This window comes from Thunnus albacares, chromosome 18, assembly GCF_914725855.1.
Source record: "Thunnus albacares chromosome 18, fThuAlb1.1, whole genome shotgun sequence".
NCBI lineage: Eukaryota > Metazoa > Chordata > Actinopteri > Scombriformes > Scombridae > Thunnus > Thunnus albacares.
Genome location: NC_058123.1, coordinates 23548846 through 23576457, shown reverse-complemented (window position 1 = coordinate 23576457; position 27612 = coordinate 23548846). Strand labels below are relative to the sequence as shown.

General features: G+C 39.6%; 1 protein-coding gene across 2 annotated transcripts in view; it reads left to right on the top strand.

Annotated features, from left to right (window-relative positions):
- Positions 1–2873: 2873 nt before the first annotated feature.
- The window catches only part of dpysl2b (dihydropyrimidinase like 2b), a 32394-nt gene continuing 7655 nt past the window's right edge, over positions 2874–27612 (top strand). The window contains exons 1-11 of one of the 2 annotated variants that reach the window (XM_044333709.1): positions 2874–3292; positions 16359–16447; positions 17410–17594; positions 18829–18993; positions 19421–19482; positions 21746–21826; positions 22257–22325; positions 23482–23602; positions 23965–24121; positions 24267–24408; positions 25185–25355. In XM_044333709.1, the coding sequence (XP_044189644.1) occupies positions 3026–3292; positions 16359–16447; positions 17410–17594; positions 18829–18993; positions 19421–19482; positions 21746–21826; positions 22257–22325; positions 23482–23602; positions 23965–24121; positions 24267–24408; positions 25185–25355 (1509 nt within the window). In that variant the 5' untranslated portion in view covers positions 2874–3025. Of the gene's footprint in view, positions 3293–5640; positions 6140–16358; positions 16448–17409; positions 17595–18828; positions 18994–19420; positions 19483–21745; positions 21827–22256; positions 22326–23481; positions 23603–23964; positions 24122–24266; positions 24409–25184; positions 25356–27612 lie in introns of those variants that run through there. The other variant, XM_044333710.1, reaches the window with a different exon arrangement.

Below are 27612 nucleotides of genomic sequence, written 5' to 3'. Positions count from 1 at the left end.
AGGGCATTGAAAAACAATAACAATAATTCAAAATACAATAATTCAAGAAGCGTACAAGTACGTGTTTTTAAGAACTTTAAACACTTGTGACTGATTTTCTTTAGCCAGCTTGTGTCTCTCTATCAAACCATATCAGTAAATCAGTAATCTTACCTTTTACCTTCTTTGATTCAGAACAAGAGCTGATTAGACAACAAGATTAATAGACTTACAGTACACTAACCATAATGTACAATTAGTGTTGCAACAAACAATTATTGTAATTATCGATTAATTTGCAGATTATTTTCTTAATTAATCATCTGGTTGATGAAATATTAAAAAATAGTGAAAAAATATCATTCACATTTTCATACTTGGCACACCAGAGATAATCACAATCTAACCAAGTTTGGTGCAAATCCACCTATAGGTGGCACTGTAACAAATCTTTTTTTTGCAGAAATCCATCAGTAAAGTGTTACAAAATTTGGTAAGCACATCAATTTTGTGCTCCAGTTATAGATATTTCAATTTGGTGCAAATATATCAATCTATAGAGCTGCCATAATTTTTGAATATGTTCTGTTCTTTAAAAAAAATATCATTGTTGCTTAAAAAAATTACTGAAATGATCAATTGATTATCAGAATAATTGCTGATTAATTTTCTGTTGATCAACTAATCAATCAATCAACTAAATATTGCAGAACTACGTACATAAATGTTCAAAAATCAGTCTTAATCTGAGTTTAATGTGTTTTTTTCAAATGGTAAAAGGTCACTTTATGGACACTGGAAAAATGATGAAAAGACATACAAGAGCAGGGAAATATATACAGTGTATCACTGCACATCCTTAATATACATTTGGCATTTAGTATTCAGTAACTGTGAACTCAAGCAATGTGATTACAGATTTATATTTATTAAGTGCAGTGAGTGACAGGCATTATATTACTTCATATATGTTATACAATAGTGGAAAGTAAAATGCATCAAATGAATTATAACCTTGTGGGAAAAGTCAATCTGAGGCTAAAAAGTGTCAAGTTTGCAAAGTGTGAAAACACTGGCCTAAGCAGAAGTTTGCTGTGCAGGGTTTGCAGGGGTAACAATCAATATCAGGATAACAGAACGTGTAGTGAGTTTTCACTGGATAGTGAGAGATTCTAGTTGTGTTCAGTGGTGCTTTCAGAACTAACAACATCAAATCATAATGAAGTGATGGACAGTCATGTCCTGACCCCACTGGATTAGTACTGTATCCCTACTACAGTAAAGTTCTTGGAACAGAGGTTTCCATACAGATTATCTGACCTGGTGCCTACAAATATCTTGACTAGGGTGGTTGATATGCTAATATACTTATAGACAACAGATTTTTTGTTGCATTTCCATAAAGTTAAGGACACATTTTTTTTTAAAAAAAAATGGTCAAAATCAAACCAGCAGCAGCTGAGATGTTATGACTTTTAGTCACTCTAAAAACACTGGATCGTACATTTCCCATAATGCAACTCACAGAATGCTGCCTGGTAAATGCACGCATTTTTGGAACTCCCTACCCCCAGCTTGCACCTCAAACGTTCTGTTTTTCAGTCTCCAAGCCCAGAGATAACCCTGAAGACATCATCAGGGTTATTTTGATCGAAATGGGTCCACAGTCTCAGTTTGTCTTTCAGTGATGAGAAACTTCGCCAATCCATTCACACTTAGACAACAAGTTACTATTGGTTTAATGTTACTCTAAGCTACTACAGTACTCTTTTGAGCATATTTAGTCATAACTGCCATTTTGCAAATTGCTCTCCCTCCATTATACTCTATATGTCATTACTACATGTGTATAATTTCTTTATGATTCAGCATTTTTTGTCTGTCCTCTGTGTGCTATATGGCTACTGAGACATCTGAATTTCCCAGTGGGGATCAACATAGCATTGCACATATCAGCTTACCGTATGCATTTTGAGTTGATTGCAGCAGGCATGTTTATTATATTTATCAATGTTTAATAAATTGTTTACTAATGCTTTGTAGATTAATAAGAACTACTTTGGGGTTGCAAGGTTATATTAGAAAGCAATCTCCCACTATGTGAAAAACTGAACCTTGTGATTTTATGCCCTACAGTCTGATGTGTCTTGTGACATAATGCAGCTGAAACTTTCACCAAGTAAATATAAAGTAAATGGTAGTTATCTGTGTGTGGGAGCGCGGGGTGTGGTGCTGAAGGGACAGCGCCCTTCATTGTTGGACTGGGTGTGACTTGGAGGAACTATCCATGGTGCTGATCGCCTGTTGACCTCAAACTTCTATCAGAAACGCCCTGCAGAGACTCACTGTATACGCTACAGATATATAATTCCATCCCATGTTTTACTTATTAGATCAAACAGCTTTCGGACTCACTGGCAGGCAGGTCACTGTACCCTGATGGATTAGATAGAGCTCTGTAGAACAAGTCTTTACTTTGGACAAGAAAGAACGGATCACTTCCGGACAGTCACATCTGATGCGCTCCTGGCACCGCCAGTCTCTGGACGGGTTCACACAGGCTACAGGTAATCCTTCATCAGGAAATATCCTCCTCCTGCTGCCTATTGGATCTTTATTTTATCAGCTAGACTGTAGGTCTCTCTCTTATATGCTGGTGAAGTCGCATAAGGATATTGGCAGCAGGCTAGAAGCTCATTTAGACTCATGAGTAAGCAATTCAAAACTGTTTGCTGATCTGTTACAGAAGGAACAGTGGCAGACGTTCATTTTATTATATCTCCCTTCAGTATCAGACAACAGCCTACATAGGTTTATGGTGCATTTGCTCTTTCTACAGTGGGAGTGTTTTCATGCAGCATTAGCCTTACATATTTTTTCCGCTTTTGTCACAGTGCGACCACCTGCGCTTGAATACTGGTAAAGGCGGTGGCTGTCCAGGCGTGCGGAGCTGAAGAAAAAAAACAACAAGAATACAAGACGCGGAGACTCGGAGCATCTGTGCAGCTACACCGCCTGAAACCTCAAAGCCCCCCGCCTGCAAGGCATGTCGACCGCCGGGGAAGTGCCAGCCTTCTTCAAGAGCATGGGCTCTGACAGCCCTGCCAGGCCCCGGCAGAAATTCTGTGGCGTTTTCTGCCCGGTGGAAGGCTCCTCGGACAGCAAGACCCTGGACTTTGATGCTCTCTCGGCGTGCAGAGGCAAGAGTGACGGGCGAGTCATTGACCGGCAGACCGACATCTCCCAGCCGAGGAGGGTGGAGATAAGGGAGAGCACGGGGAAAGAAGCTCTACAGAATCTGGATGATAAAAGGGTAATTTTCTTCATTTTGCATGCTCATTCTCTCTTTTGTCTGTCTCAATCTGTCTTTTTTTGTGTCTTGCTGTCTCTCCAGCTGTAATATCTGTCATACAACATTGCACAAAACTGCGCCATTTCCATCATAAAGTATTTCAATTATAACCTTTGCCACTCGATTGAGTTTGCTTACAGTCAGTGTATACCAGACAACTTGCCCTGACTCCATTTCCCAGAAAGCACTGTGATGTAACAGAATAGATGAAGGACCCACCATCAAGAGCTGCCAGAGGGAGTGGCTCCTGTTATTTAGAGCTGACATTAGTGATGATTTTTTCCTCCCTTCTGCTGCTCAGTACAGTTAGTTGGCTGATAATGCAACACTGCAGCAGAGTGTGTGTCCAGGAGCTGCTGAAGTGTGTCCTTGATCAAAACAGCAAACCCCTGCTAACTCAGTGCTAGCATGTCTGAAGGAGAAAAATCTGCAAAAAAGGTGAATATGAATCATCCACCCTGCCTGGTTATAAACGACACATACACACACACACATGTGAACACACACTGGTGAATGCGCACATGATGTAATGCATGGTTGCAGCATTATTGTGCAAAAGGTCCCCTGGGCGTTCATGCTCTTTAACAGCAGAACTGAGGGTGTGGAGCTGATGGCTCTGACTTGCATGACTTGCAGGAAAAATCTGTCAACTTTTTTTATTACTGCTGGTTCAAACTCAAGTTGTTCTTGTTCTGGCACTAACAGTATCGATACATCCTTTACTTAATATTTAAGCACCCAGGATGCTGTTAAAAGCTTTGGGGTAGTGGTGTTGAGCCCTGGTATCATGTTACATATTGATTGGAAGCATTAGCCACACAATCCACTCATTACTGACTCTCTCTTATCTCTTACATCAAAGTCTGACATGCTTATTCTACTCTTCCCTGATATAAGAATATGCACATGGAAGTAATCCATTTGTTGTTGCATATCAACAATAAAAGACAGTACATTAAATGATGGGATATTTAAAGCTAGCCAACATCTTAGGTCCATGCTTGATTAAAAAGAGAGAGAGAGAGAGATAGAGAGAGAGAGAGACATTAGCAGACTGCAAAGATCTACATTTCAGATAAATGATGGACCTCAGATAATAACTTCTTGGCTCATATAGAACATTTTAAAAATTAATTTTTCAACATCAAAGTATTATTGCATTTTGCCTCTGGAGCAGAGACATCAGGCCTATTGAGCATTAGGTTATTGGATTTCATCCACATTGAAGTGAGCTCTTCTCTTATGAGAAGCCTCAATTGGGGCTTCAAAATAAACCAAATATCAGATAGGTGTGTGCATATACTGTATCTGGCTTCTGTGATTTCTACCAATGCCATTTAAGAAAAAAAAAGTAATATTTTATGATTTTGCTTTTTATAATGGACAAAAACAAAACAAAAACACACAGAAAACACTCAATTCAAAGACACAATAGCAGCATGAAAAGAAAAAAATTAAAAACGATGCATATACTCATACAGTACATACAACCACATATATACTGTACATGTTGCTACATATAAAATATCCATTACACAATCCCTGGGAAATAAACATAACTGAATAAATAAAAAATAGCTTATATGTTTAATTCCATAAGTAACAATTGATCTAATAAATATTTTGTAGTTTTCACATATATTTCCATTATATATGTTGATGTGTAGACACGCAGCGCAGGCCCAGCACTGCAGTATAAACCCACATAAATTATCTGCAGTGATGAAAGTGCAAGGACATGGTCACAGTATATAGGCTACCCTAACATGATAAATAAATGTATAGCCACCTATCAGATATAATCACATCTATGTTTAGCATTTATTAAAAGAAGAGAAACAAAAATACATAAACTCATCAGTTTGTAACCACAATTTACTCCTAAAACACAACTTCCAAATCATCATATTGCTCAGTGCTGCATATATATTTAAACAATACACAAACATATGATCAAACATGATAACAAAGATCAGCTGCTATGCAAGTTTATTTTTCTTCAAACTGTGGAAAAAATAAATCCCATCATCCCCTTATATTGTTTCACTTTTCTACACTTCCTGTCCTTCCTGGTCCCAACAAGTGACACTTATTGTTAATGACATCTTGAAACTATCTTGGGACAGTTTAAATCTCCAACAAGAAGACTGACTGGAGTTCATTTAAGCTGGAAACAGGTGTAATTAGTATCTCACTCTGTGCAGTGGCTGAGTTTAGCATGTTTTATTTTATTTTTTTTTTTTTGGAAGAATTCAGACTGAGACACAAACAGACTGAGTGACTTGAGTTAAGATGGCTGCTGGGTGTTCCTTGCAGCGTTCATTTGTTCGGTCGGTGGATGTTTGCGGTCTGCACTCTCTGCCTTCCCTAATCCAAGGAGAGCAATTGATGGCATTACTGGCTCTCTCCTGTCAATGGAGCAGGGCGAGGCTCTGCGCATGCTCCGTGGAGTTCTTTTATGTGGAAGAGGCTCGGCCGTGGTCCCTCCCTCCCCTCTTGTCTGACTCCGTCTGGGAAGGAAAGGTTTGGTGCATCGGCGGAGACCGGGAGGCTGCCAGGACGCGATCCGGAGTTGAGAGATAGTTTGGGGTTTTTCTTTTCTTCAAATTTGTGGCCTCCCAAGGATCAACTGCGACCATCCCGGCTGCTCGTTCCCCCTCTTCATCATCATCCTCCTCGTTTCAACCCGGCGACCAGCAGTAATCCGCACATCCCGTTGCACAGATAGCGGTCCACGGCGCAGCGCGAGACGAACCACCGGTGAAGATGTCTGGCTATCAGGGCAAGAAGAACATCCCCCGCATCACAGTGAGTGTTGGGACAGTTTTGATGTTGAAGTAGCTGAGAGTAAATCCAGTCTGGTGTCCGGTGTCTGGTCGTGTGGGCCTGCGGGTGTGGGCGCAGGATGTCACCGGAGCGGCATGGTCCCTGCGCCGCTGCGCTCCGCGACACAAAACCTGCGCTCAGACGTGAAGGATACGACTGCACAGCGTGGCTTTTTTAAATGCATTTTGCAGATGCATTTCGGATTTAACGTGAAATCTGTTTCACTGTGACTAAACGCACGTTAGGATCGATCAATCGATGAGGCCACAGATCGCGTGGTGAGGCTGAAAATGTGATTTTTTTACAGCATCTTTGCGACAAGTGCTCATCTCCCGATAAAACAGATCTGACATTTAGTCTTAGAATATTCATTTCTGTTTCAGGTTGACATTCAGTGTCCCATTCTTTGTCCGTGGTTTGTCTGACAGTAGAGATTTCACGCCGGTGGTCTTTGTTATAGACGGTGTGTCTGGTAGCCGGGTATCACTGCACACCAACTGGTGGGGGCAAATGCTTCCCCGCATCCGCTCTATAAAGCTCAGTGCCCGGACGGTTTTTTTTCACTTTGGAAAAACAGCCTTCGATTTTTTAAATTGTATTTTTAGAGCGCGCGGGAGACTTTAAGGGCACATTAATGGTGTCACCGTAGGCAGATTATTTCCCTGAAATCACAGCGGAGCTGCAGGGATGGTGGTGCTTCCATGGAAAGTAGAGAATAGGGAGGGGAAGGGAGGGGAGTCAGGGGAAGGGAGGGGACAGTGGGTCCTATTTCCTTCCATGTTTCACTCTCAGCTGTGTAATGACGGGAATATGTATATAGGCAGAGCTGATCAGTAAGGAGGTCACTGTCTTTCCGTTCTGATTGGGTGAAGTGAAATAATTGGGTTAAAATGTCAAAGAATGACATGCGGATAAAAAGATCTATGGATGGAGCTGTGTGGTCTCAGGCTTTTACTACAGTTATGAGGGAATGCTTTGTGCAGATAAAAAGATGCATTACTACTCTAGATATCATTTGGCTCATACTTCAAAGGGCTTACCAGAAACAGGCCCAGGGGCCCAAAGGGTCTGGTGGCCCCTAAGGCAGAACCTGATTGATGTTAACTAGTGTATCAGCTCAGTCAAAAGTCCCTCTGAAAAACTCAATTTGAAGAGGCCACAACAAAGAAGCCATCATCAGGACACTGGCATGATATGGGTGGGGTGGCGGCTGCTAGGCAGGAAATCCCAAAGTCATTCTCATTCATACTCATTTATTTATTTAACACATGCAGAGGCCTTCACCTGTGTCCATTCTGCACCTCGTGGCCATCATGCAGACAGCGCAGCCAAAGAAAACCATGTCTGAAATGACCTAAGTGTCGACCAGGCTTCCTGTCTAAAATCTCAACAACACTTCGTGTGTCTTGTGTGTCAAACAAGCTGATTGTTTGCTCCGAGACTTTTAGCCGAGAATCAGATCTGAAACAGAAAATGAAATTATGTTCATGTGATATACAAATTTGTACAAGTATAAAAAAACAGTACAAAAACATCTCTGAGTGACAGTTGTGCACTAGTGCTGAAAAGATAAGATGATTAATTGATTAAACGATTGACCGAATATTAGTTGATATCAAATTTGATAATTGGTTAATTGTTTTAAAGTGTTTGGTCAAATAAATATTCCAAACATTGTGTTTTCAGCTTCTTAAATGTGAGGATTTGCTGTTTTTTTCTGTTTTATTTCATTGTAAATTGAATATCTTTGTGTTTTCGACTATTGGTCAGACACTTATGACTGACACGGTTTGTCAGAAACAAAATTCTGGTAATGAATCAAAACATATTTTGGACAGTGTTGATATCACGCTGTCTTTGGTGAAAACAGACAGCCTCTCAGGTGAATCTTTTTCCTCCTAAGCCTCTTTCTTGAGAGCGCTTGAGACGCAGCAGCCAGTTGGTGGAGAGATCAGAGGATTAGACGGGGTTGTAGTTTCAACAGTGATTAGGTCAGACATAAATGGATAGACTTCCTATTCTTGAACCTTGCATGAAAGAAAAAAGGGGGTCAGAGGCAGAACTATTCCTTTAAAATGTCTATTTTTCTTAAAAGCTGAGGACATACATGCTTCTTTTTATACTGTAGCTCGGTCATACAGTTGTGTACTTTCATATCAGGGAGGAGCGTGATAAATGTGTTGCATGAGACTGTCGCTGCTGAATAGGAGAGTGTGTCAGTGACTTCCTGGATTTGACTTTTCTAGCTTGTCCTGGGTCTCAATCCTGTGTGCTTCAGGTAACAAAAATATTTCTGTAACTGCTGGGCTACTCGACTAAACAGGCGTCAGTGTGAAGAGCGGGTAATGGATGAGCATATTAAAAACCAAACAGAGGCTGGAGAGGAAATGAATGAGGTTAAATTCAATAAAAACTAAACAGGAAAGGCTGCAGCAGTGACAAAGGAACTGTGTGTTCAATGTCTTCCCGCATAAGCCAATCAAATTTGGAGTTTAGATTAGTGTATATATTGCTGAATTTAAATGATTAACCCACCTTACTTGCTCTCCAGTCTTCAGGGTGGAGCACTGATGTCTATGTAACAGTAGAGCTGACTGGTCTGTCTTAGCCAGATGGAGTTGGGTCAGCTGCACAGGCAGGGAAGTACTTAAGGCAGCTCTCATCAAATATGAATGAACCTCCGCAAGTTCACCACCTGGGATTGGAGCTCCTCTTTGACTCATGCCTATTTGTGATTTTAGATTCAAATTCAGCGAGAGCAGAGTTGAGAGGTGTACGACAGAAGCGAACGTCGAATCAGAAATGGCCGCAACTAATGATTAATACATCGTTTAGTCTTTAAAATGTAGAAAAAATAGCAAAAAAATGCCCCAAAACCCAAATGTATGTATTTTACAATTTTAGTGCTGAAATGATTAGTCAAATAATCAATTAATCTTTGAATCATTTTAATCATGAGTGAGTTGTTTAAGCCATTTATGCAAAACATCTACTTGCTATGGCTTCTCAGATGTGCAGATTTGCTCTTTGATTTCATTTATTGAATTAGCTTTTGGACCGTTGGTTGGACAAAACAATGAATTGGAGACAACATGTTGGACTCTTGGAACATGTGATATGCATTCCTCACAATTTTATTTGACATTTCAAACATGAAACAACTACTTATTTAATCCAAAAAACACGCAAGCGATGAATCATAATGTCAGTTGCAGCCATAAATGACACAAAAGAGAAAAAATGAGAAAAACCTCACATTTGAGAAGCCGAAACAAATAAAAGTTTGGTGATTTTGCTCAATAAATGAGTTTAACGATTAAGTCATTTCTCGTTTAAGTCATGTGAGATTTTCTCTCGATTAATTGGCTGATTGTTTCAGCATTAGAGTCGAGACAAAGTTATTTTTGCCTCACACAAGAGCCGTTTGCTTTGCAGCACAGTGAAGGATATAAATACAGATGAAAGCAAAGCAAAAATCAAGAACAAACAAGGCATTTTAGTGAAGTGAAGCCACCTTAATGTCCATGTTAAGGGAAGGTAAAAATAGATTCAGGCTATAATAAGACTGCCCTGGATTAACGTCTGTGTGGCTACAATCCTCAGTGGATGAGAGATCATCAGGCAGTCTGCTAGTATACCTGTTGTACAGTAGTTGTCTCAGGTGACATCTCAGTGTGTGTGCAGTAACTGTTAAGGTCGCTTCAGCCTGTTCATGCTGTTATCTCACAGTACACAGCAGTGCAGGGCGCTGTCTCTTCACACATCAAACACAGCATGCTGGTTTCCCAATCACCCACCAGCCGAACCTTGTTTTTGTTCACGCTCAATGTAATCCCGAATTTCCCTCCATTCATAAAGCCTGACATCAGAGAAAATAGGCAGTGTGTCTGTTTGTGTGTGTGCACATGAACTTTTTCATTAATCAGCCCCTAAACAAAGAAGAAGATTGTTCAGTAAAGTTTGTAACAGGATCACAATGCCTCTGGCTGTACTATGTCCCCGACTGCAGAAAGAGGTCAAAGAGGGGAGTTTTCCAGATAAACAGAGAGTTTAAGGTGATTTCTTGCAATCAAAGAAATTTCGGTGTGAAACTTTTAGGCAAGGAGAGATATAATTAAGATTTTTAAGTTTAAAAAAAGAGAATTTAAGGGATTTTTTCAATGATAAAGAAACAATTAAGGCAAATCTTTCAGTCAAAGAGAGAATTTATGTGAATTTTTCAGAGAAACCTTAAGTGAATTCTTCATCCTTTGAAAACTATGGATTTCTCTGATGTTAATCAATACAAGAGGGTCATATCCATCCAAAGCTCCTAATATTTGTTTTATAAACAAACCACTTTGTGCTGTATTTTGCCAAGATGTTAAGTTGCACATTTATCCCCTTGGGGATTTAGTCAATTCCTGTTTTGCCAGTTTTTGAAAGGGCAAGCGTTATATTTTAAATGTATAACAGTCAACATTTGTTTTTACAGCACATGTCAGAACGTGTATGGAGATGATTTCGCTTGCAGGCTGGTTTTTGAATAATCCAGGACACACATAAATCATAGTGCTGAATGTCTGACCTGGCAACGTTCTCCACCTGACTTCACAACTGTTCCCAGGATATTTTCCATTTGGACAACAACACATGGCGTTGCCGGGTAACACTAGCAGACGTTTTCACTGCGCCTGAACTGATTTTGTCCTGATTTCATGAAACTAACTCCTTTCAGGCAACAGGCGCACCTTTTTTTTCTGCAGAGTGTTTTAGTTTTCACCTGTTGCTGCAACTGTGTCATATGAAACAACGAATTGATCTGTCAGGCTGTAAAAGAGAAATAATCTATACTGCCACACTGCATCATTGTCGATCTGTTTCTCATATTCAGCAGCTATTAGCATTAGCACTAACTAAACAAACATATAAATATGTTTGTTTAAAGCTGCTGTAATGAATATTTTTATGTATAATGGGTCAGACGTGTATAATGTGAAAGGGGTCGGGTTTACTACATCAAGATTATAAGGTGTTAATGTGTCAATGCTGTGTTTATAGCTTGTTTTGCTGCCCCCAGGTGGTCAAAAAATAAATGAATGCAGGTTTAATGAGCAGCAGAGGTTCTCAAACATTTTTTGTCATGCTCTTTTTTGAAAAAATAAATACTGTAAATTCATGCCCACAACCCCCCTGTGACCCAATTACCTTCCTCAACCATAACTGATTTTGTTGAAATGACATTGTTAAGATGTAAATGAAGAAGCCAGATTTTTTTAGAAGCTCTCCTGCTTTGTTGATAGTGAACTCAAGAAGAATTTTTTTTAAAACTGTCAATGATTCGTCCATTTTGTAATTTACATGTTGTTTTGCTGTCTGAATAAATCATGTAACTAACATTTTAATAGCCTGGCTAGCATCAGAGGACTCTTTTTGTTTGTTTATTGTTCAAAGCAGATTCATTCCACTTTATTTCCGCTCCACATTTTTCCTTGCACAACACCCACCCCCACCCTCCCACCCCTCACCGCAATGCTTCTATGTGCTCCAAGTGACGCCTCCGGTTTTAGATAAACCTTGATGTTTTCTTGGAGGAAATGGAGTTGAAGGAGGTCAAGATGGCAGGTTAAGGATTAATGAGGGATCACAGATTGTACAAATTGTTTCAAAACTGTGGCTGCCTTCCCTTTCTGCTAGTCAAACTGCAACTGCATGTCCAGTTGCATATGTCATCTGGTATGATATATACATAAGCAAGTATTGTAGTCTGGAATGGAAACACAGCAGTTTAGTCACAGTGAACCCATTGAGCTGCGTTCACATCCTGTTCGTGAGGCTGTAAGAGGTTCCCATGAAGGAAAGGTCACTGTCATGTTTGGCACAGCTCCAGTACAATCAGACACACTCCAACCCCCGCGAGGGCCAATAGAATTACATAATTATACAAGTCTGGATTCATGGCAGCTAAAAAACTGAACCTTTAAAAGACAATAAAACTTTTTAATTTGTCAGATTCTAACTCTACCTCATTGAGTAACCCAAAAACTATCCCCTTTTTTATGGATCAAAAAAGAGATTTTTTTTCTGAGAAAAGATAATTTTGTCTTTTAGTCTTGGCTCATGCGGGTTCAGGTCTTTGTAAAAATATGAGCTTTGAATGAAGAACCGTAGTCTCTTGGCAAACTCCAGAAAGTAATGTGATAATGACAGTCGTGATGAGGCACATGATGTAACGGCATATTTCAAAGCAGTTGTTTGGGATGAGAGCAGGCCAGCAGTGGGCTGGAGTGAGGCCAGTCGCTCCACCAGAGCAGTCTGCTCCACATACATCGAAGATTACCACATGATCTATTTGCATTAGTTTCGTCAGTGCTGTCAGAGCGTCGCCACACCTTTCAGATGACAACTGCAAAGCATTTTCCAGACCTGCTGCAGTCAGCAGAAGTCCTCAAGTGTATTTGTACTGTTAGATTGTGCACTGCATGTATGTCTTCCCTCCTCTTCACTGAAAAGCTATGAGTGTACGGCTGCCAACATAATCAGTTTAAGAACAGTTTTTCTCTAAAACACAAAGAGGATATGGCTATATTTGCTATCTTGCATGTTGTGTATTTGTTTGTCTGGTTACTGTATAGATCAAAGAAGATAAGATACACTTATTGTCTCAAACAAAATGTGTCATGGACTGAGACAGGGCTGCAACTGTTTTATATTTCAAGCAAGAAACGCTTTCTCTTTTAAACTGGCAAAACAAGATTAAAACAATTTACGGAGTTTTATGAAGTGTAACTTAAAGGTGCAGTGTGTAGGATTTAGTGGCATCTAGTGGTGAGGTTGCAGATTGCAACAAACTGAATATCCCTCCCCTCCCCTTCCAAGTGTGTAGGATACGTGAAAGTCCCTCTCTAAAGCCAGTGTTTGGTTTGTCTGTTCTGGGCTACTGTAGAAACATTGCGGCGCAACATGGCAGGCTCCGTTGAAGAGGACCCGCTCCCTTTGTAGATATAAAGGGCTCACTCTAAGTTAACGAAATCACAACTATTCTTATTTTCATTGGATTATACACTAATTGAGACATACTTATGAATATTTTATTCCATTTCTGCCAAGTCCGTTCCGCTAGATGCCACTAAATTCTACACACTGCTCCTTTAAAGGTGCACTCCATGGATTTTACACATGAGGTTCAGTTAACTCGTCACGAGGAGCACCACTCAACATGTGAAAGCAGTTGTATAATACCTTCTATGGCTCTGGAGGGAGCTTTCCAAACTTTGAAATATAACCCTGATTATGTCAATCGAGTTATTTTTATTTATTTATTTTTTAAATCTCAGTTTGGGCTTGAGACTTTTTAACAGAAAGCCTCTGGAAGTTTGGGGCTTGAAATAATTGGGCATTTGGGAGGCAGGGAGGGTATGAAATATGCAGAATTACGGGAAATGTAGGATCCAGTGTTTTCGAGCTTGATCCATACTAGGGATTAAAAGTCAGGATATCTTGGGCTCTGCTGCTTCAATTTTGACCATTCTTTTTTTTAACCTGTTCGTTGTGAGTCCCCCAGCTTTGTAGAAGTGCTGTTCTAAATTGCTGAAGTGTACCTTTAACATCTCAAGTACTCAAACTGGATGCTAAAATATATCTAAAGTATAACGTTTTGTTTCAAAAATAGGTATATATAGGCTTTGGATGGATATGACCTTTCCATATCTGTTTACATCACCTGACAAATAGTTCTAGGCTTCAAAAGATTAAGATTACAATTATTTATTGATTTATCTGTCAATTATTTTTCTGACTCATTGTTTAGTCTATAAAATGTCAGAAAATTGTACTTGTGTGTGACCAACAGTCCAAAACTAAAAGACATTCAATTTACAGTGACATAAAACAGGGAAATGCAGCATATTTTAGAACCTGGAACCTGATATTTTTTTTTAAATATTCGCAAATAAAACAACAGTAACATCTAAAACAGATAGAAAATGTCATATTTTGGCAAATTCCACCTGCTCCTGGTCCTGCAGCAATTAAGTTTTATTTGTTCTACATCTGTGGCAGAGAACTCTGATTATTACAATATGAGTCTTGAATATTAAAATACCATGAAGTAATAGAGCTGTATGTGCTGGTTCAGATGCAGGGCGGGGTCTGCCTGGGAGCCTTTGCAGAGCAGCAGTTGTGCTCGGGGCCTGGGCTGCTGGCCGTGCGGTAGCTAGCGGCAGCGGCTCAAACAGAGCAGCCTTTGTTAGCCGGGGATGCTGGAGTCCTTGTGACCAGAGCTGCCACTCCCTTTTTGGACAGAGGGCCCCAGCCGCCGGGGTGACTCGAGTGAGGGACGGAGGGGGTGAGGGGCTCAGGGTGGGAGGTTGTGGAGGTGGCAGACACCCTCCCCCCCTCCTCTCCCCTGCACAGAGACAAGTGGCACAGCGGCAGGCGTGGATGATTGATTACATGCTCCGCAGTCTGATTGGTTCTCTCTCATGTCTGTTACTGCGACACGAACACATGAGGAGGACAGAGGGGTGTGTCTGCAGGCTGGCTGCTGTCCTCATTGTTTCACCAGTGAATTCTTCCTCTAATTTTATTATTCAGGCAGAGCGGGAAGCAACCACCAGCAAGAGAAGCTGTGATAAACATTTACACTTTCTGTTTCTGCTGTGAAACATGCTGAGCCTACTCACTCCTCTGGACAAGACCACCTAGAAGTTTGTTCTTTGTTTGGATTTAGAGATAAATGTTAGAAATAAGGAAATTCTGGCTGGAGAGATCACTTTTCTGATATTATACTGTTGTGCATCTACATTGAGTAGCTCCATACAATACTCTAAACAGACAAAATATTCCATGCAGACCAAATACAGATCATGGTTGTTTACATTTTCAATCTATATCTGCTGCAGAACTGCACTACTAAACTGCTGCAATTAAGTAAAGTAGTGACAATTTTCTCTAAACTTAACATGAGTTAAAGACTCCCTACCTAAAATAAAAAAAGTTAAAAAGTTAACCAAAATACACAATTGGAAAAAATAAAAGTGAGAAGAAAAACACTTGAAACTGGTCAATAAATCATTTTATTTTTAATGAGTCACTAGGTTTCACAACAAAAAAGGATTATTTATTTCTATTACCATGTCATGTATTTTCTTTCTTGAAGAAATAAAATGGTGAACTGAGACCTTGAGATTTTTTGCACTTATCTGTACTTAAATCGGTTGCAGTAAATTACAAAAAATGTGTACTGTAGTCATTCATCAAAGAAGTACAATAAAAACATATGAATGAATAAATAAATAAATACAACTGTATGGGATCATATTTTCATCTATGTAGAATTTTATTATTATTGCAAGAAAAGAAAAAAACCCCACTTCACTTGAAGCGATAGGTCCCTTCCATGTTTTGTTTTTTTTTGTTTGACCTCACTACCCCTCCTTAGACAGTCTGTATTTTCACTTAAAGAGGGAAGCAAAGGGTGTGACTACTGCCAAAAATGTGAAGCAAGATGTTTTTTTAAACTGCACTGATACACTCTGACACTGTTTATATTCCAAACTCTACTGTATCTCCTTCCTTTGTTCGTATTTGGCTCATTCCCTCATTTCCCTGCTTCTACGTCCTGTCTCTGTGCATCTTTTTAAATCAGCCTTCCTTTAATTCCTCTCTCAACATTATAAACAGTGTCATTGTTAAAACATCCACACAGAAACATGGTGCTGATCCAAACATCACAGCTCTCTGTTCTCTGTGTCGTCGCCTGTGTCTCCCTGTATCCATGTGTTATAGAATTAAGAGTGTGTACTGTGTGTTTAGTGGGTATTTGTTTGTGTGTGTGCAGAGGAAGAAAGCCAATACCAGTTGAAAGACATTGCACAGCCGTGCGCTCTTTATCAGAATGAATCCTAAAAAGGCCAAGCAGAGGCTGCTTCGGCAGGTTCAGAGTATTTATGTTTTGTTGCGAGTGCCAATTCACTCTTTTATGTGACATTTCCCAAAATATCTTTCATCAAACACACTTAATCTCACATCCAATCGAGCCAAATCGGATACTCACCCTTGTAAGCGTATTTTTATAGACGTCTATAAAATCTCAGACTAGTTCGTGTGTGTTCGGATCTGCAGTGTCTGGTTCCCACAGTTTTACCTGATGACGTATTTAAAGTTTTTACATGTAGTGAAACTTAATTTGCACTGACTTATTATCTTTATTGTCTTCCAGAGCGACCGTCTCCTGATCAAAGGAGCGAAGATTGTGAACGATGACCAGTCCTTCTGTGCTGACATCTATATGGAGGATGGAGTCATCAAGTGAGTTTAGAGTTTTCTCTCCACGGTTAAATCAAGTTGATCTTCTTTATTATGTTTATAATATACGTATAGTATATACGCAAAATTAGGGACAGTAGTGAAAAGACAATAGTAATATCTCCAACTACACCTCTGTTATTCATCCATAAACCCCATAAGATACCAAAAAAATGATTTAAATGAAAAATGTCTCTATATGAAACAGGGAGCCTTTCTTAATCAAGTTGTTTTATAGCTCAGTCTTTTGTTATTTGACTTGTAATTTAACACCATACAGCCTCATAGTTTGATGCTTTGTGTTTGTTGTATTTAATGTAAATTGAATTTATCATTGGTATTGTTGTAATGTCTGGATGACAGTGTTTTGTTAAATAATACATGCAAAATATTCCAAGCAGATGTTAAACAGCTGTGTTTTTTTTATTGTTTCTTTATTTGATTTATTTTATTTTATGTTTGTTGATTGAACCTGGGAAGATATTTCATTCTAGGCAAGAAATCCACTTGACTGACAATCAGTCTGAATTGCTATGTCGTTTTCACATCATTATTCAGTCTGACATTGTGTTCATGTCAGCTGTTTCTGTTTGGGAGGAGAATTATTTTTCCCAACCTGGAAGCTGTGTTGACTTAAAACATGCTTACTCCTGCATACAAAGCCCCTGATTTGCTCAATTGTTTTCCCAACTGGCAAAGCAGCTGTGAATCACCACTGCACAAGAATTTGAATCACTGAAAAAATTGGAGATGTAGGTAACGCTGACATCTGGAACCAGACTTGAAACTCTCGAATCCAGAGCGCTGACTCTTCTTCAGGGGAAATTTATCATAAAATGAAGGAAGTGCAAGAGCCCACTGACGCCTAAAAAATCTCTTCAATAATCACTTGATGCCTTTTTCAACTTTAAATATACAGTAGACACGTTTTTCTGTCATGTAATATATGACATTGTCTTCTTCAGACAAATTGGGGAAAACCTCATTGTGCCCGGCGGGGTAAAAACCATCGACGCCCACGGTCGCATGTTGATGCCGGGCGGCATCGATGTGCACACGCGTTTCCAGATGCCTGATCGAGGCATGACGTCTGCTGATGATTTCTACCAGGGCACCAAGGCAGCGCTGGCAGGAGGCACCACGATGATCAGTAAGTCATTTACCGCGAAGGTCCTGCTGTTCGTGATTGATGGATCATCGGCTTAATGTCAGTTTCATTCAGTTTCCTTCCAGTCCTTTCTGTTAGTGAATCAAAGCTGACTTTGGTTTTTGCAGTGCGTCTTTCCCTGCAGTGACTCTTCATTCACTGATTGGATTTAATTGAAAGTATCTTGATGAGAACAGAAAGGTTGCCAGGCCTGTTCATGACAGAGCCAAAATATAAAACTGTCCATCTGCTCTGAGGACTCAGAACCACGGGGGGCTGACTGCTGTGCTGACTGAGCCAGGAAGGGAATTTACTTTCTCTCTCTTGTGGATTAGTCGCTGTTTTTTTGTGTGTTGACCACATATTTCCCTGGCTTCACTCTTTGACTCACAATACCAAGATTCTTGAGTTTTAGCTCTTTGAGTAATAGTCCTTAGATATACTTAATCAACCACCCTAGCAGTGGTTTAATTTGATTTTTATGTTGTTGTAAATAGATGCAAGACTGTAAAGATAACAAGATGATTTAATGTAAAAAGATAACAAAGCTAAATGAAAACTCCCTCTCTAACACTGGCCCTCCCTCTGCTGACTCAGCAGCTGAACTCTCCTCTCCTTCACAGCAAAACAAACTCGCCATGTGTGTTGTTTTCACCTAAGACTGAACACTGACGGCTGCACACCCACACACAGGGTTGGACAGGTCTTACAGATAACAACAGGGATCTGATTACTCAAGTCACACATAAAGGCAGTTAGAAACACGTGTAATGTGACATGAATTAGTGCTGAAATGAGTAGTTGATGGCCCTTTTTGCATTGAAGCAGAAGAGACCATTAGTGTTCTCTTCTGCATCAGTACACGTGGGTCATTATGCTCACATTATGTTCTCGTACGTGTCTGAAAACTCTGAAAAGTAACATCTTCAAAAAGAACATCTTGAGCCCATATGACCATCTTTGTCTGGTGGAAAGCATGAATAGATGATGGTTTTTGTTTTGAGCACAGGTTTGTATACAGACAGGAGTCATGTATCTGCTTCTTTTCATGGAAGACAATATGTGATTGCTCACTTTAGACAAATTGGGAAAACATTTGGCTGCCGGATGTGAACTACAATCTGTCTCAGAGACACATCATCAGCGGATCAGAATACTATAATATCAAATATGAGATAACAGGGTGTGAGTTATTGTGGTTGACCATATGTGTGTGTGTGTGTGTGTGTGTATTCAGTTGACCATGTGGTACCTGAGCCAGGCTTCAGCCTCATCTCTGCCTTCGAGCAGTGGCGTGAGTGGGCCGACAGCAAGTCCTGCTGCGACTACTCGCTGCATATCGACATCACCGAGTGGCACAGAGGCATCCAGGAGGAGATGGAGGCGCTTGTGAAGGATCACGGTACGACCACACTGGCGTTAAATGGCATTAAACTGCAAACATTATGCTAAATTCTAAACTATTTTCAGAGAATCCCAATGGGACAATAGAGAAAAAAAAAAGACTAAAAGCCTCACTAGTGACCCCTAGAGGCTGCTGTGTGCTACACCCTACTATATAAAAGACCAATTTGCCAAATCTCAGTTACTGAATGCTTTATTGTTTCCCAGCTTTGCGATTTTGTTGATAAAATAGTTTTGTGCAGCTGTAATACAGAATTTGCAGCACAATCTTTACATCATCAGACCACACATCACTCTAATGTAACAATGAGCCAAGAGAAAACAAACTGTGAAATTAAAAAGATTAAAAGATTATTACAAGAACTTGAGTCCCAACATAATGATCAACTTCCCCATGTTTTTACAGTGATTTATGTGTTTTTCAGGTGTCAACTCTTTCCTGGTCTATCTGGCTTATAAGGATGTTTTCCAGCTTAGTGATGCTCAGGTTGGTTCGTTCTCTGTCTTGCAGTGTGTTTCTTACAAACAGAGCAAGCTGTGTTGTGGCATTTTTTAAAAAAAATTTAAAAAATTTTAATTAAAATCAAATCATAATCCCATATAATATCTTGGATGTCGTGACGCTCATAGGCCTTATTGAGGTGCAGCTTCTCCTACATCAAATCTAATCGAACTGGGATTATCTTTTAAAATGAAACGTGTTGCTGCACATTATTCCGGTGATCTATTTAAACTGCAGTTAGCCAAATTGTAATCTTTGATGTGTGAGATATGAGACATGACAGAACGCAAATGAATCCACAGACAAAGATTAAGCTGTTTACTGTAGAGGCATTCATTGGATTAGCCAAAAAAACAACAAAATCGTATTTGTTTGCTGCTGCTTTCATGCATACTGAGAGCTCAGCCAGAATTAACCACAGCTGTGTTAAGCTGCGAAAAGCACAGTAAGCTAGTAAAATACTTCTTATATATACATTTTATCAGCTTTCTAAGATTTTCATCAAACTGGTTCACACACAGCTCAGTGGATTTAAGTGATAACTGGAACAAGCAGAGACAGATATTAGTAGTCTACAATAAGATCAACATTATAATAAGGTATAAGTCATAACGCAGCCATGATTTTGGCTCTTGAACTTCCACAGTTTGAGTTACAGCGTGAGTGTGTTTGTCTTGGCAAGGCATCACTTCATACTGATTGTCTGTGTGTTTCTCTTGGGAGACTGAACTGGTAATGAAAGCAGCATCTCCATCCAAGTTTCTCCCTGACTCATGATAAAAATGAATTAATCCTACTTGAAAGCTGTTTTGAAACAGATCCGTGTTGGTATTTGCACCTGTGTGAAGAATGCTGACGTCCCAGTGCAGCCAGAGTTTATCATTTTCTCTCCCATGTCAAACTTTGATGGCTCTTTATTGTTGCATGTTTGGCAGCCGGGAGATGATGACTCATTCAACACGTCAGTTTTCCTTCAGTCCGTGAAGTCATTGTGTTGCTTAAACAGTGAATCAGAGGCAGACTCACTTACTGTGGGAAATTCAGGGGCCATGTTTTATTTCAAGCACAAAACTATTCAGAGTAACTATTGTTGAGTTGATTTTACATTATTTTTGGGGGCGTAACATGATGCATGATGTAACTAGAGAATTAGTTAAATAGAGCAGGTCTGATTGTGACTGCAGTGTCCATTATCCAGCACTGATACTGAAGAAAGATCTTATTTGTGCTGAAAAAAGATTAGTTGATCTCAAATGTGAGGATTTGCTGCTTTTCTCTGTTTTAAATCGTACTAAGTTGAATATCTTTTGATTTTGGAGTATTGCTTGTACAAAATTAGCAATTTTAAGGTGTCACCTTGGCCTCAGGGAAAATTTTAACCTGGATTTTTTATAGTATTTAATGGACTACATTGATTATTCAAAAATATGTTCAATTAATAATGAACAAAAATGTTAGTTGCAGCCTTAGAGCTGATAAAATTTGGAATTGTTTAGAACAGCCTATCTGACAGTACTGTAATAGAAGGGTGGAAAGGAAAGTAGTCGGTCCACAGGTGACTAATCTTAGTGATATTTTCAGATATATTTTTAGATGCAAAAAATAAGATAGCCAATAATATTTCATGAGCATAGTGATGACAGTACAACAAAAAGCTTCTCCCAGGAGACGGTTGCAAAAAATGTTAAAATCTAAAAAACCCAGAGAAACAGAAAAGCAGCAACTTCCCAGAATAAACTACAAAAAATATTTAAAAAAACAAGCTTTATGAAATTTGACGTGACGTCTTCGTCAAAGCATTTGACAAAATGTTTTATAAACACGTTGTGCTGAAACTTGATAACCTGGGTTTTCAGTATTAAAAGAATATTTTCACTGACTATATTTCATTTGGTGTCTGACTTTGTGTTTTTTTGTCAGTTAGAAAAAAACAAAGGCAGAAAACAATCTTCTTCAAAAAACACACCTCAAATGTTTTCTCATAAAATAGCTAAGGATGTTCAACTAATGTCTGTAACCCTGTCTGGATTAGATGGTTCTCTCCATGGCGACCACTCACTGACTACATGTGTTCTTGAAAAAATGTACTTTGTACATGTCAGAGATAAAAGAAAAAAGACAGCTCATCAGTCACAGTGCGTGCAGTATGAGACTTAAAGAGTAGAATTCAAGATTTGTGTTGGCAGAAAAGAAGTTGCATTTGTGCATCTGAGATCGTACTGTAACTGTATCCTCCTCTTTGCTGCAGGTGTACGAGGTGTTCAGTGTGATCCGTGATCTGGGAGCCATCGCCCAGGTGCACGCTGAGAATGGAGACATTGTAGCTGAGGTACGACACTTCACTCCATAATGAACCGAGGCCTGGGGATGATTAGACTCATGATTTTCTGCTGGGTGCTGCTCTTAAAATTGGCATCTGTGGAACATAAACCCCTAAGCTCCAAGTGTCTCAAGGCGCTGCCTGTCACCAGCACATCGAGCACAAAGGCTGACAGCCTGTCTGTGCTTTAAAAAGTCTTTAAAAGCTGTGACACATCATTTTCTCCAGAGTCACGATGAAATGTTCAATACGCAGCTTTTAATAGCCAACAGATGAGGATGAATATTCATAGAGGTCATTGCCATACATGGTTATTACTGCCAAGGCTGGTCATGTGGAACATGCGTGCACCTGCACATGACTCAACATCTCACATTTCCACATGGTTTGTGTGTGTGTGTGTGTGTGTGTGTGTGTGTGCATGAATGTGTGTATTTAGGAGCAGCGTCGGATCCTGGAGCAGGGGATCACTGGCCCTGAGGGACATGTGTTGAGCCGTCCTGAGGAGGTAAGACAGAGTTTTAGCACATTTAAGCTGTGCGTGTCTCACTGCCTGTGCAAATAAAACATCCTCTTCACACTCAGCTGTCTTATCTTTAATGTGAATATCTCATGATGAGCCACAGAGCCGTTACAGATAAGAGCACATCCTTTACATAAATCAGTGTTGTTACTTGTAAACATGCAGATGTGGAAACAAAGTAAAGAATGAGATTTTGCTCCAGGACAGCTGCCATGGGTATGACTGCAAACACACTGTGTTCCATTGCTAATTGGAAATGCATTGCTTTTCTCGTTAAAATGTTCCCTCTTCTTCCTCTTCTTATTATTTTTATCTAATTCCTAAGGTACTGTAAGGTAAAATATTGAATGATTTTTCAGTGCCCAGTAGGTAGAAAGCAGTAAAATTGTCCTTCCTGTTTAGGTTAATGAAATCGTAACCCAAACTGTCAGTTTTAGTGATTTTATAGAATGGTTATTAAAGACCTCGGGCAGAAATCTGAAAAAAGGACACCCAGAATGCCAAAAGGAAAAAAAAGGCAAATATGATCCAAACGAAATTACAGGCAAGAAGTGTTCTCTCTACTTGGAACATTGTGTTAGTGTGAGAAATCACAACCCTGCCATCTCATTTGTCAAAGTAAGTTGCCATGGAGCTCTTAGTATCTTACCGTGTTATTGTTGCTATGGATGGAAAACAGACATTAAAAAAATCAAACCATCGACACACTTAAAGTAATAGACATTTTGGGAAATAAACTTCTTCGCTTTCTCGCTTTCTCGCTTTCTCGCTTTCTCGCTTTCTCGCTTTCTCACTTTCTCGCTTTCTTGCTTTCTTGCTTTCGGCAAGGAAGCAAATACACGTATTTCCCCAAAAAATTGTTGCTTCCTTCGATAAGGACATTTCTTTATTTAAGAAATTCAGAGACAATTAGTATTATGTAATCATGCAAAACCAAAAATTTTAAATCTTCACATGATCACATGAAATTTGGGAAAAGTTATTTTTGACAGCCCTGCAAGAACAGGAAGAGCTGCTGAGATAATATTTTTAGGAAGAAGATGGAACATGATGGACATGTGGTGGTCAGTAATGTAATTTCATTCCACTACTTACACTGGTCCTACATTGATTACTCATAGAAATCGTCTGTTTTTCCCAGGTGGAGGCTGAGGCTGTAAACCGCTCTGTGACTGTGGCAAATCAGACCAACTGCCCTCTGTACATCACCAAGGTGATGAGCAAAAGTGCTGCTGATGTCATTGCTCAAGCCAGGAAGAAAGGTGAGACTCTGACACAGAATATTCATCTGAGCTTGGGTTAATTAAATCAACAATTCCTGCACTGTCTCCAAAAACTAAAAACAGACAGATCAGCTGCTATATTCTTTTATAAATATTTCATTAATGAATTTTCACAATTGTACTTTTGGACCAGAAAGCTCCCACTTACTTAAAATCACTTGAAATGCTCAGTTCCAATCAAATGTACTGTATGTATATAATACATTTCACTGAAAACAGACACAAACAGGAGAAAGTGTGTGTATGTGGAGACATTGTAATGGCACACATGACATACATGTAACAAGCTCCAGGAGCGTAGTATTGTGATATCTGATGTTATAATGAGACTGGACTTTCAGGCACTGTGGTCTATGGAGAGCCAATCACTGCAAGCTTGGGAACAGACGGGTCACACTACTGGAGCAAGAACTGGGCCAAGGCAGCTGCCTACGTCACCTCCCCTCCCCTGAGCCCTGACCCAACCACACCGGACTATCTCAACTCCCTGCTCTCTTGGTAAGAGGATGATCCAAACATTCAATGCAGAGAAAAATGTCATAATGACAATAGTTGAACTTTGTGTTACACTTATTTTCTCTGAGCATTACAATTAACACAGGGTCCTTTCTATCCTCTTTCTACTCCTTGACCTTCGGTATAGTGGTGATCTGCAGGTGACAGGAAGTGCGCACTGTCCCTTCAACACCGCCCAGCGTGCTGTGGGCAAAGATGACTTCAGCTTGATTCCTGAAGGCGTCAATGGCACCGAGGAGAGGATGTCCATCATCTGGGACAAGTGTGTGGTACGTATATTTATAGTTTATTTATCAAATGATGCACAAAGTGAGGGTGGGCAATATGGATAAAATCCTCTATCATGGTATATGTAATTTTATATAATGCTATGTATATACAGTATATTGTGATATAATACAGTTTACTGAAAATCAGTTGAGAAAGTATTTCTGTATAAAGTAATCAGTGTCTCATTATCGTTTGATATCAGCGACCTTTCATCCTCAGCTGTGCTTAAGTTCAGTGCTAATAAGCAAATGTTAGCATGCTAACAGGCTAAACTCAGATGGTGAACCTGGTAAATATGTGTTAAGATCAGCATGATAGCCTTGTCACTGTGAGCATGTTAGCATTCTGATGCTAGCATTTAGCTGAAAATAAAGTAAGCAAAGGGAAGAAAGTACACTTTCTTAAGAGTACTCCACCAATTAAGGCTTGCACTCCTATAACGTTGGGCACACAATGGACTCACATTTGGTGTCCCCAAACAGTTGCTAAAAGGCAAACCTAATAAGTAAAAAATAATTTAATTTGTCACAAAATTAATTACATGTATATAAAAACAGAATGGCACCAAACAAAAAGCAAAGATGTGTACCCAATATAACAACACACATATACAAAATCATGAAACAGTAAAACAGACAATAGTCCACACTGAGCAAGAAAGACTGAATAAACATGAGGAAAGAAATGGCGCAGAGAAGATCAAAACAAGCAAGACTAAATGAAAGAAACACAGTGCCCCTGTACAACTCTCACTCTCAGCTCTGATTCATTTCAGGTGACGGGTAAGATGGACGAAAACCAGTTTGTGGCTGTGACCAGTACCAATGCTGCCAAGATCTTCAACCTGTACCCCCGCAAGGGTCGTATTGCTGTGGGTTCAGATGCTGACTTGGTGCTGTGGGACCCAGACATCACAAAGATTATTTCCGCCAAGAGCCACAACTCGGTATAATATTCACTTATAACTTCATAACTAAAAAATATTTACACTTTGATGTGAATGAGGCCTCTTTGCCTTCAAATATTAAATCCACTATGTGCATAATGTTTATGTAATTGCTGTCTGTCACAATGACTTTTTGATCACCACGGGGGGGTGCCAAAGCCAGAAATGTTTTAAATTCTACACATAGTGGCTTTACGACTCTGTTAAAGGCTACTCAGCCCTAGTAGTATAAGGACACATACTTTTAGTCATGTAATGCAAACATGGAATTTGAGGTAACATTACTCTAAATTAAAGTCAGATTAAAAAGAGTGATTTTTACTTTACTTTTAAAAAATACCAAGTGAGCTTGTGATTCTAAATGAAATAAGACTAGGTAATTAGATTAAACAAACTATAGAAAACACCAAAGATTCTACAATGTGATAGATATAATTAATGATTATCCAGTTTATGCAACTGCTGACAGCTGGAGTGCTGGTTTATTGGTCCACTTTTCTGTTGAGTGAGATGACTGTTTTTATGGCTGTTTGACTGCTGAACAGGGTGTGGGCCTCACACAGCGTCAAGGGAGTGATGTAATCCCTAAAATCTGCCAGAGAACTGGAACACATAGTTTCTGATTGTTAGCAGGCAGATCAGTGTGTGTATGTATGTATGTATGCGTGTGTGTGTGTGTGTGTGTGTGTGTGTGTGTGTGTGTGTGTGTGCAAGAGAGACATAGAGACCATTGCTGTGTATGTTCTTGGAATCTGTTTGTTTAAGCCCTTCATGTTTCTTTTTATTCCGCTTGGTCAGAAAGTGACGGACTAATGTTCATGGGATAAACTGCTCATTTGGAGTGAATGTGTGTAGCCCAGCCTACTGGTGATCTCATTTCAGGCTCTCAGAGTCCACCAGATTGCCATGACCTCAGCCTTAGCTTCAGTAGCTTTTAGGAAAGAGCAATCATACGCTTCCAAATTGGTCACACAGCAACCTCTCCACCCTCCCTGTCCACACACACACACACACACACACACACACCAACACCCGAACCATTCAATCGACCCTGCTTCTTTTTCTTCTGGCCTGAGAACTGAGGCCTCTGTGCCACATCAGTTGTTTCCCCCCAACGATTAGCTTTGCAAAGAGGAACACTTTTAACTCAGTGCGGGTTAAATCAGTTAAGCTCCTTTCACAACTGCATTTTATTCTATAAATGTTCTGGCAATTTTACATGGCGGTATCATATGTGAACTTAAACTGGAGTCCGTCAACATCACTCTGGCAATTTTTCAGATAAAGACTGAGTGAGATTTTCATAAATCTGTGAACTAAAGTAGCAACATTCCCAGTTATGGCATGTGCTACAAAGAGGTTACGTCATCCTTACGATGGGGGAAAATCAGCTTGAGGAGATGAATCATTCTATCTCTGCTTTGAAGGTATTTTTGTGATGATTTAATATATTAACATTTTTCTCGGAAGTACAAGCAGATGGAATAAAACATCACAGAAATACAGCTGTCGGCTGTAGGACAAGAACTTCAACGTGTTTCAAATCATTAAAACACAAAATAGAAACACACACGCACACACACACAGGATAAAACATGTTCTATCTAAATAATTCCCAAAACTAACCTTTGACATCCATATAGCTACTGTTTGAACTATAATGGTTGGGGTTACTTCCAAAAATAGCACTGTCTCATTTAATGAATGACAACATTTTTGAGATGAGCCCAAAAATAGTGGGGGCAATATACCTAATCCGAGCACCACTTAATGCAGCCAAGATTATTAACTTTATTTCTTTCAACTACAGTTTTAAAATTCATCCACATACTCCTCTCCTTCTGTGTTGTCCTTATTTTCTGACTCACTGTTGTTATCTAGCAGTGCTGCCACCCATGGTGACTATAAAACATCCATCAGGAAAGGTAATGTCATGTGTAAATAGACTCTCCATGTTTTTTTTAACTGTGTTGAGACCTTTGTTTGAACACAAAACTATGAACTTACACATGTAATTGATCTCACAAATGATGAGTGTGTGAAAGAGCCTGTAGTCAGTCCTCCGAATCTGCAGCAGCTATGGCGTGCAGCCAACGAGTGGCCACTCATAATGCACCAAACAAGAGTGAGCTCACAGGTTGAGATGTAATTGTGAGCACTAGAATTCAATCAAAGATACTACTCATATCCTGTGACCTGATCACATGTGTAAACTGGTATTCCTCACCTTTTTATCATGAAATTCAATCAAATTCAA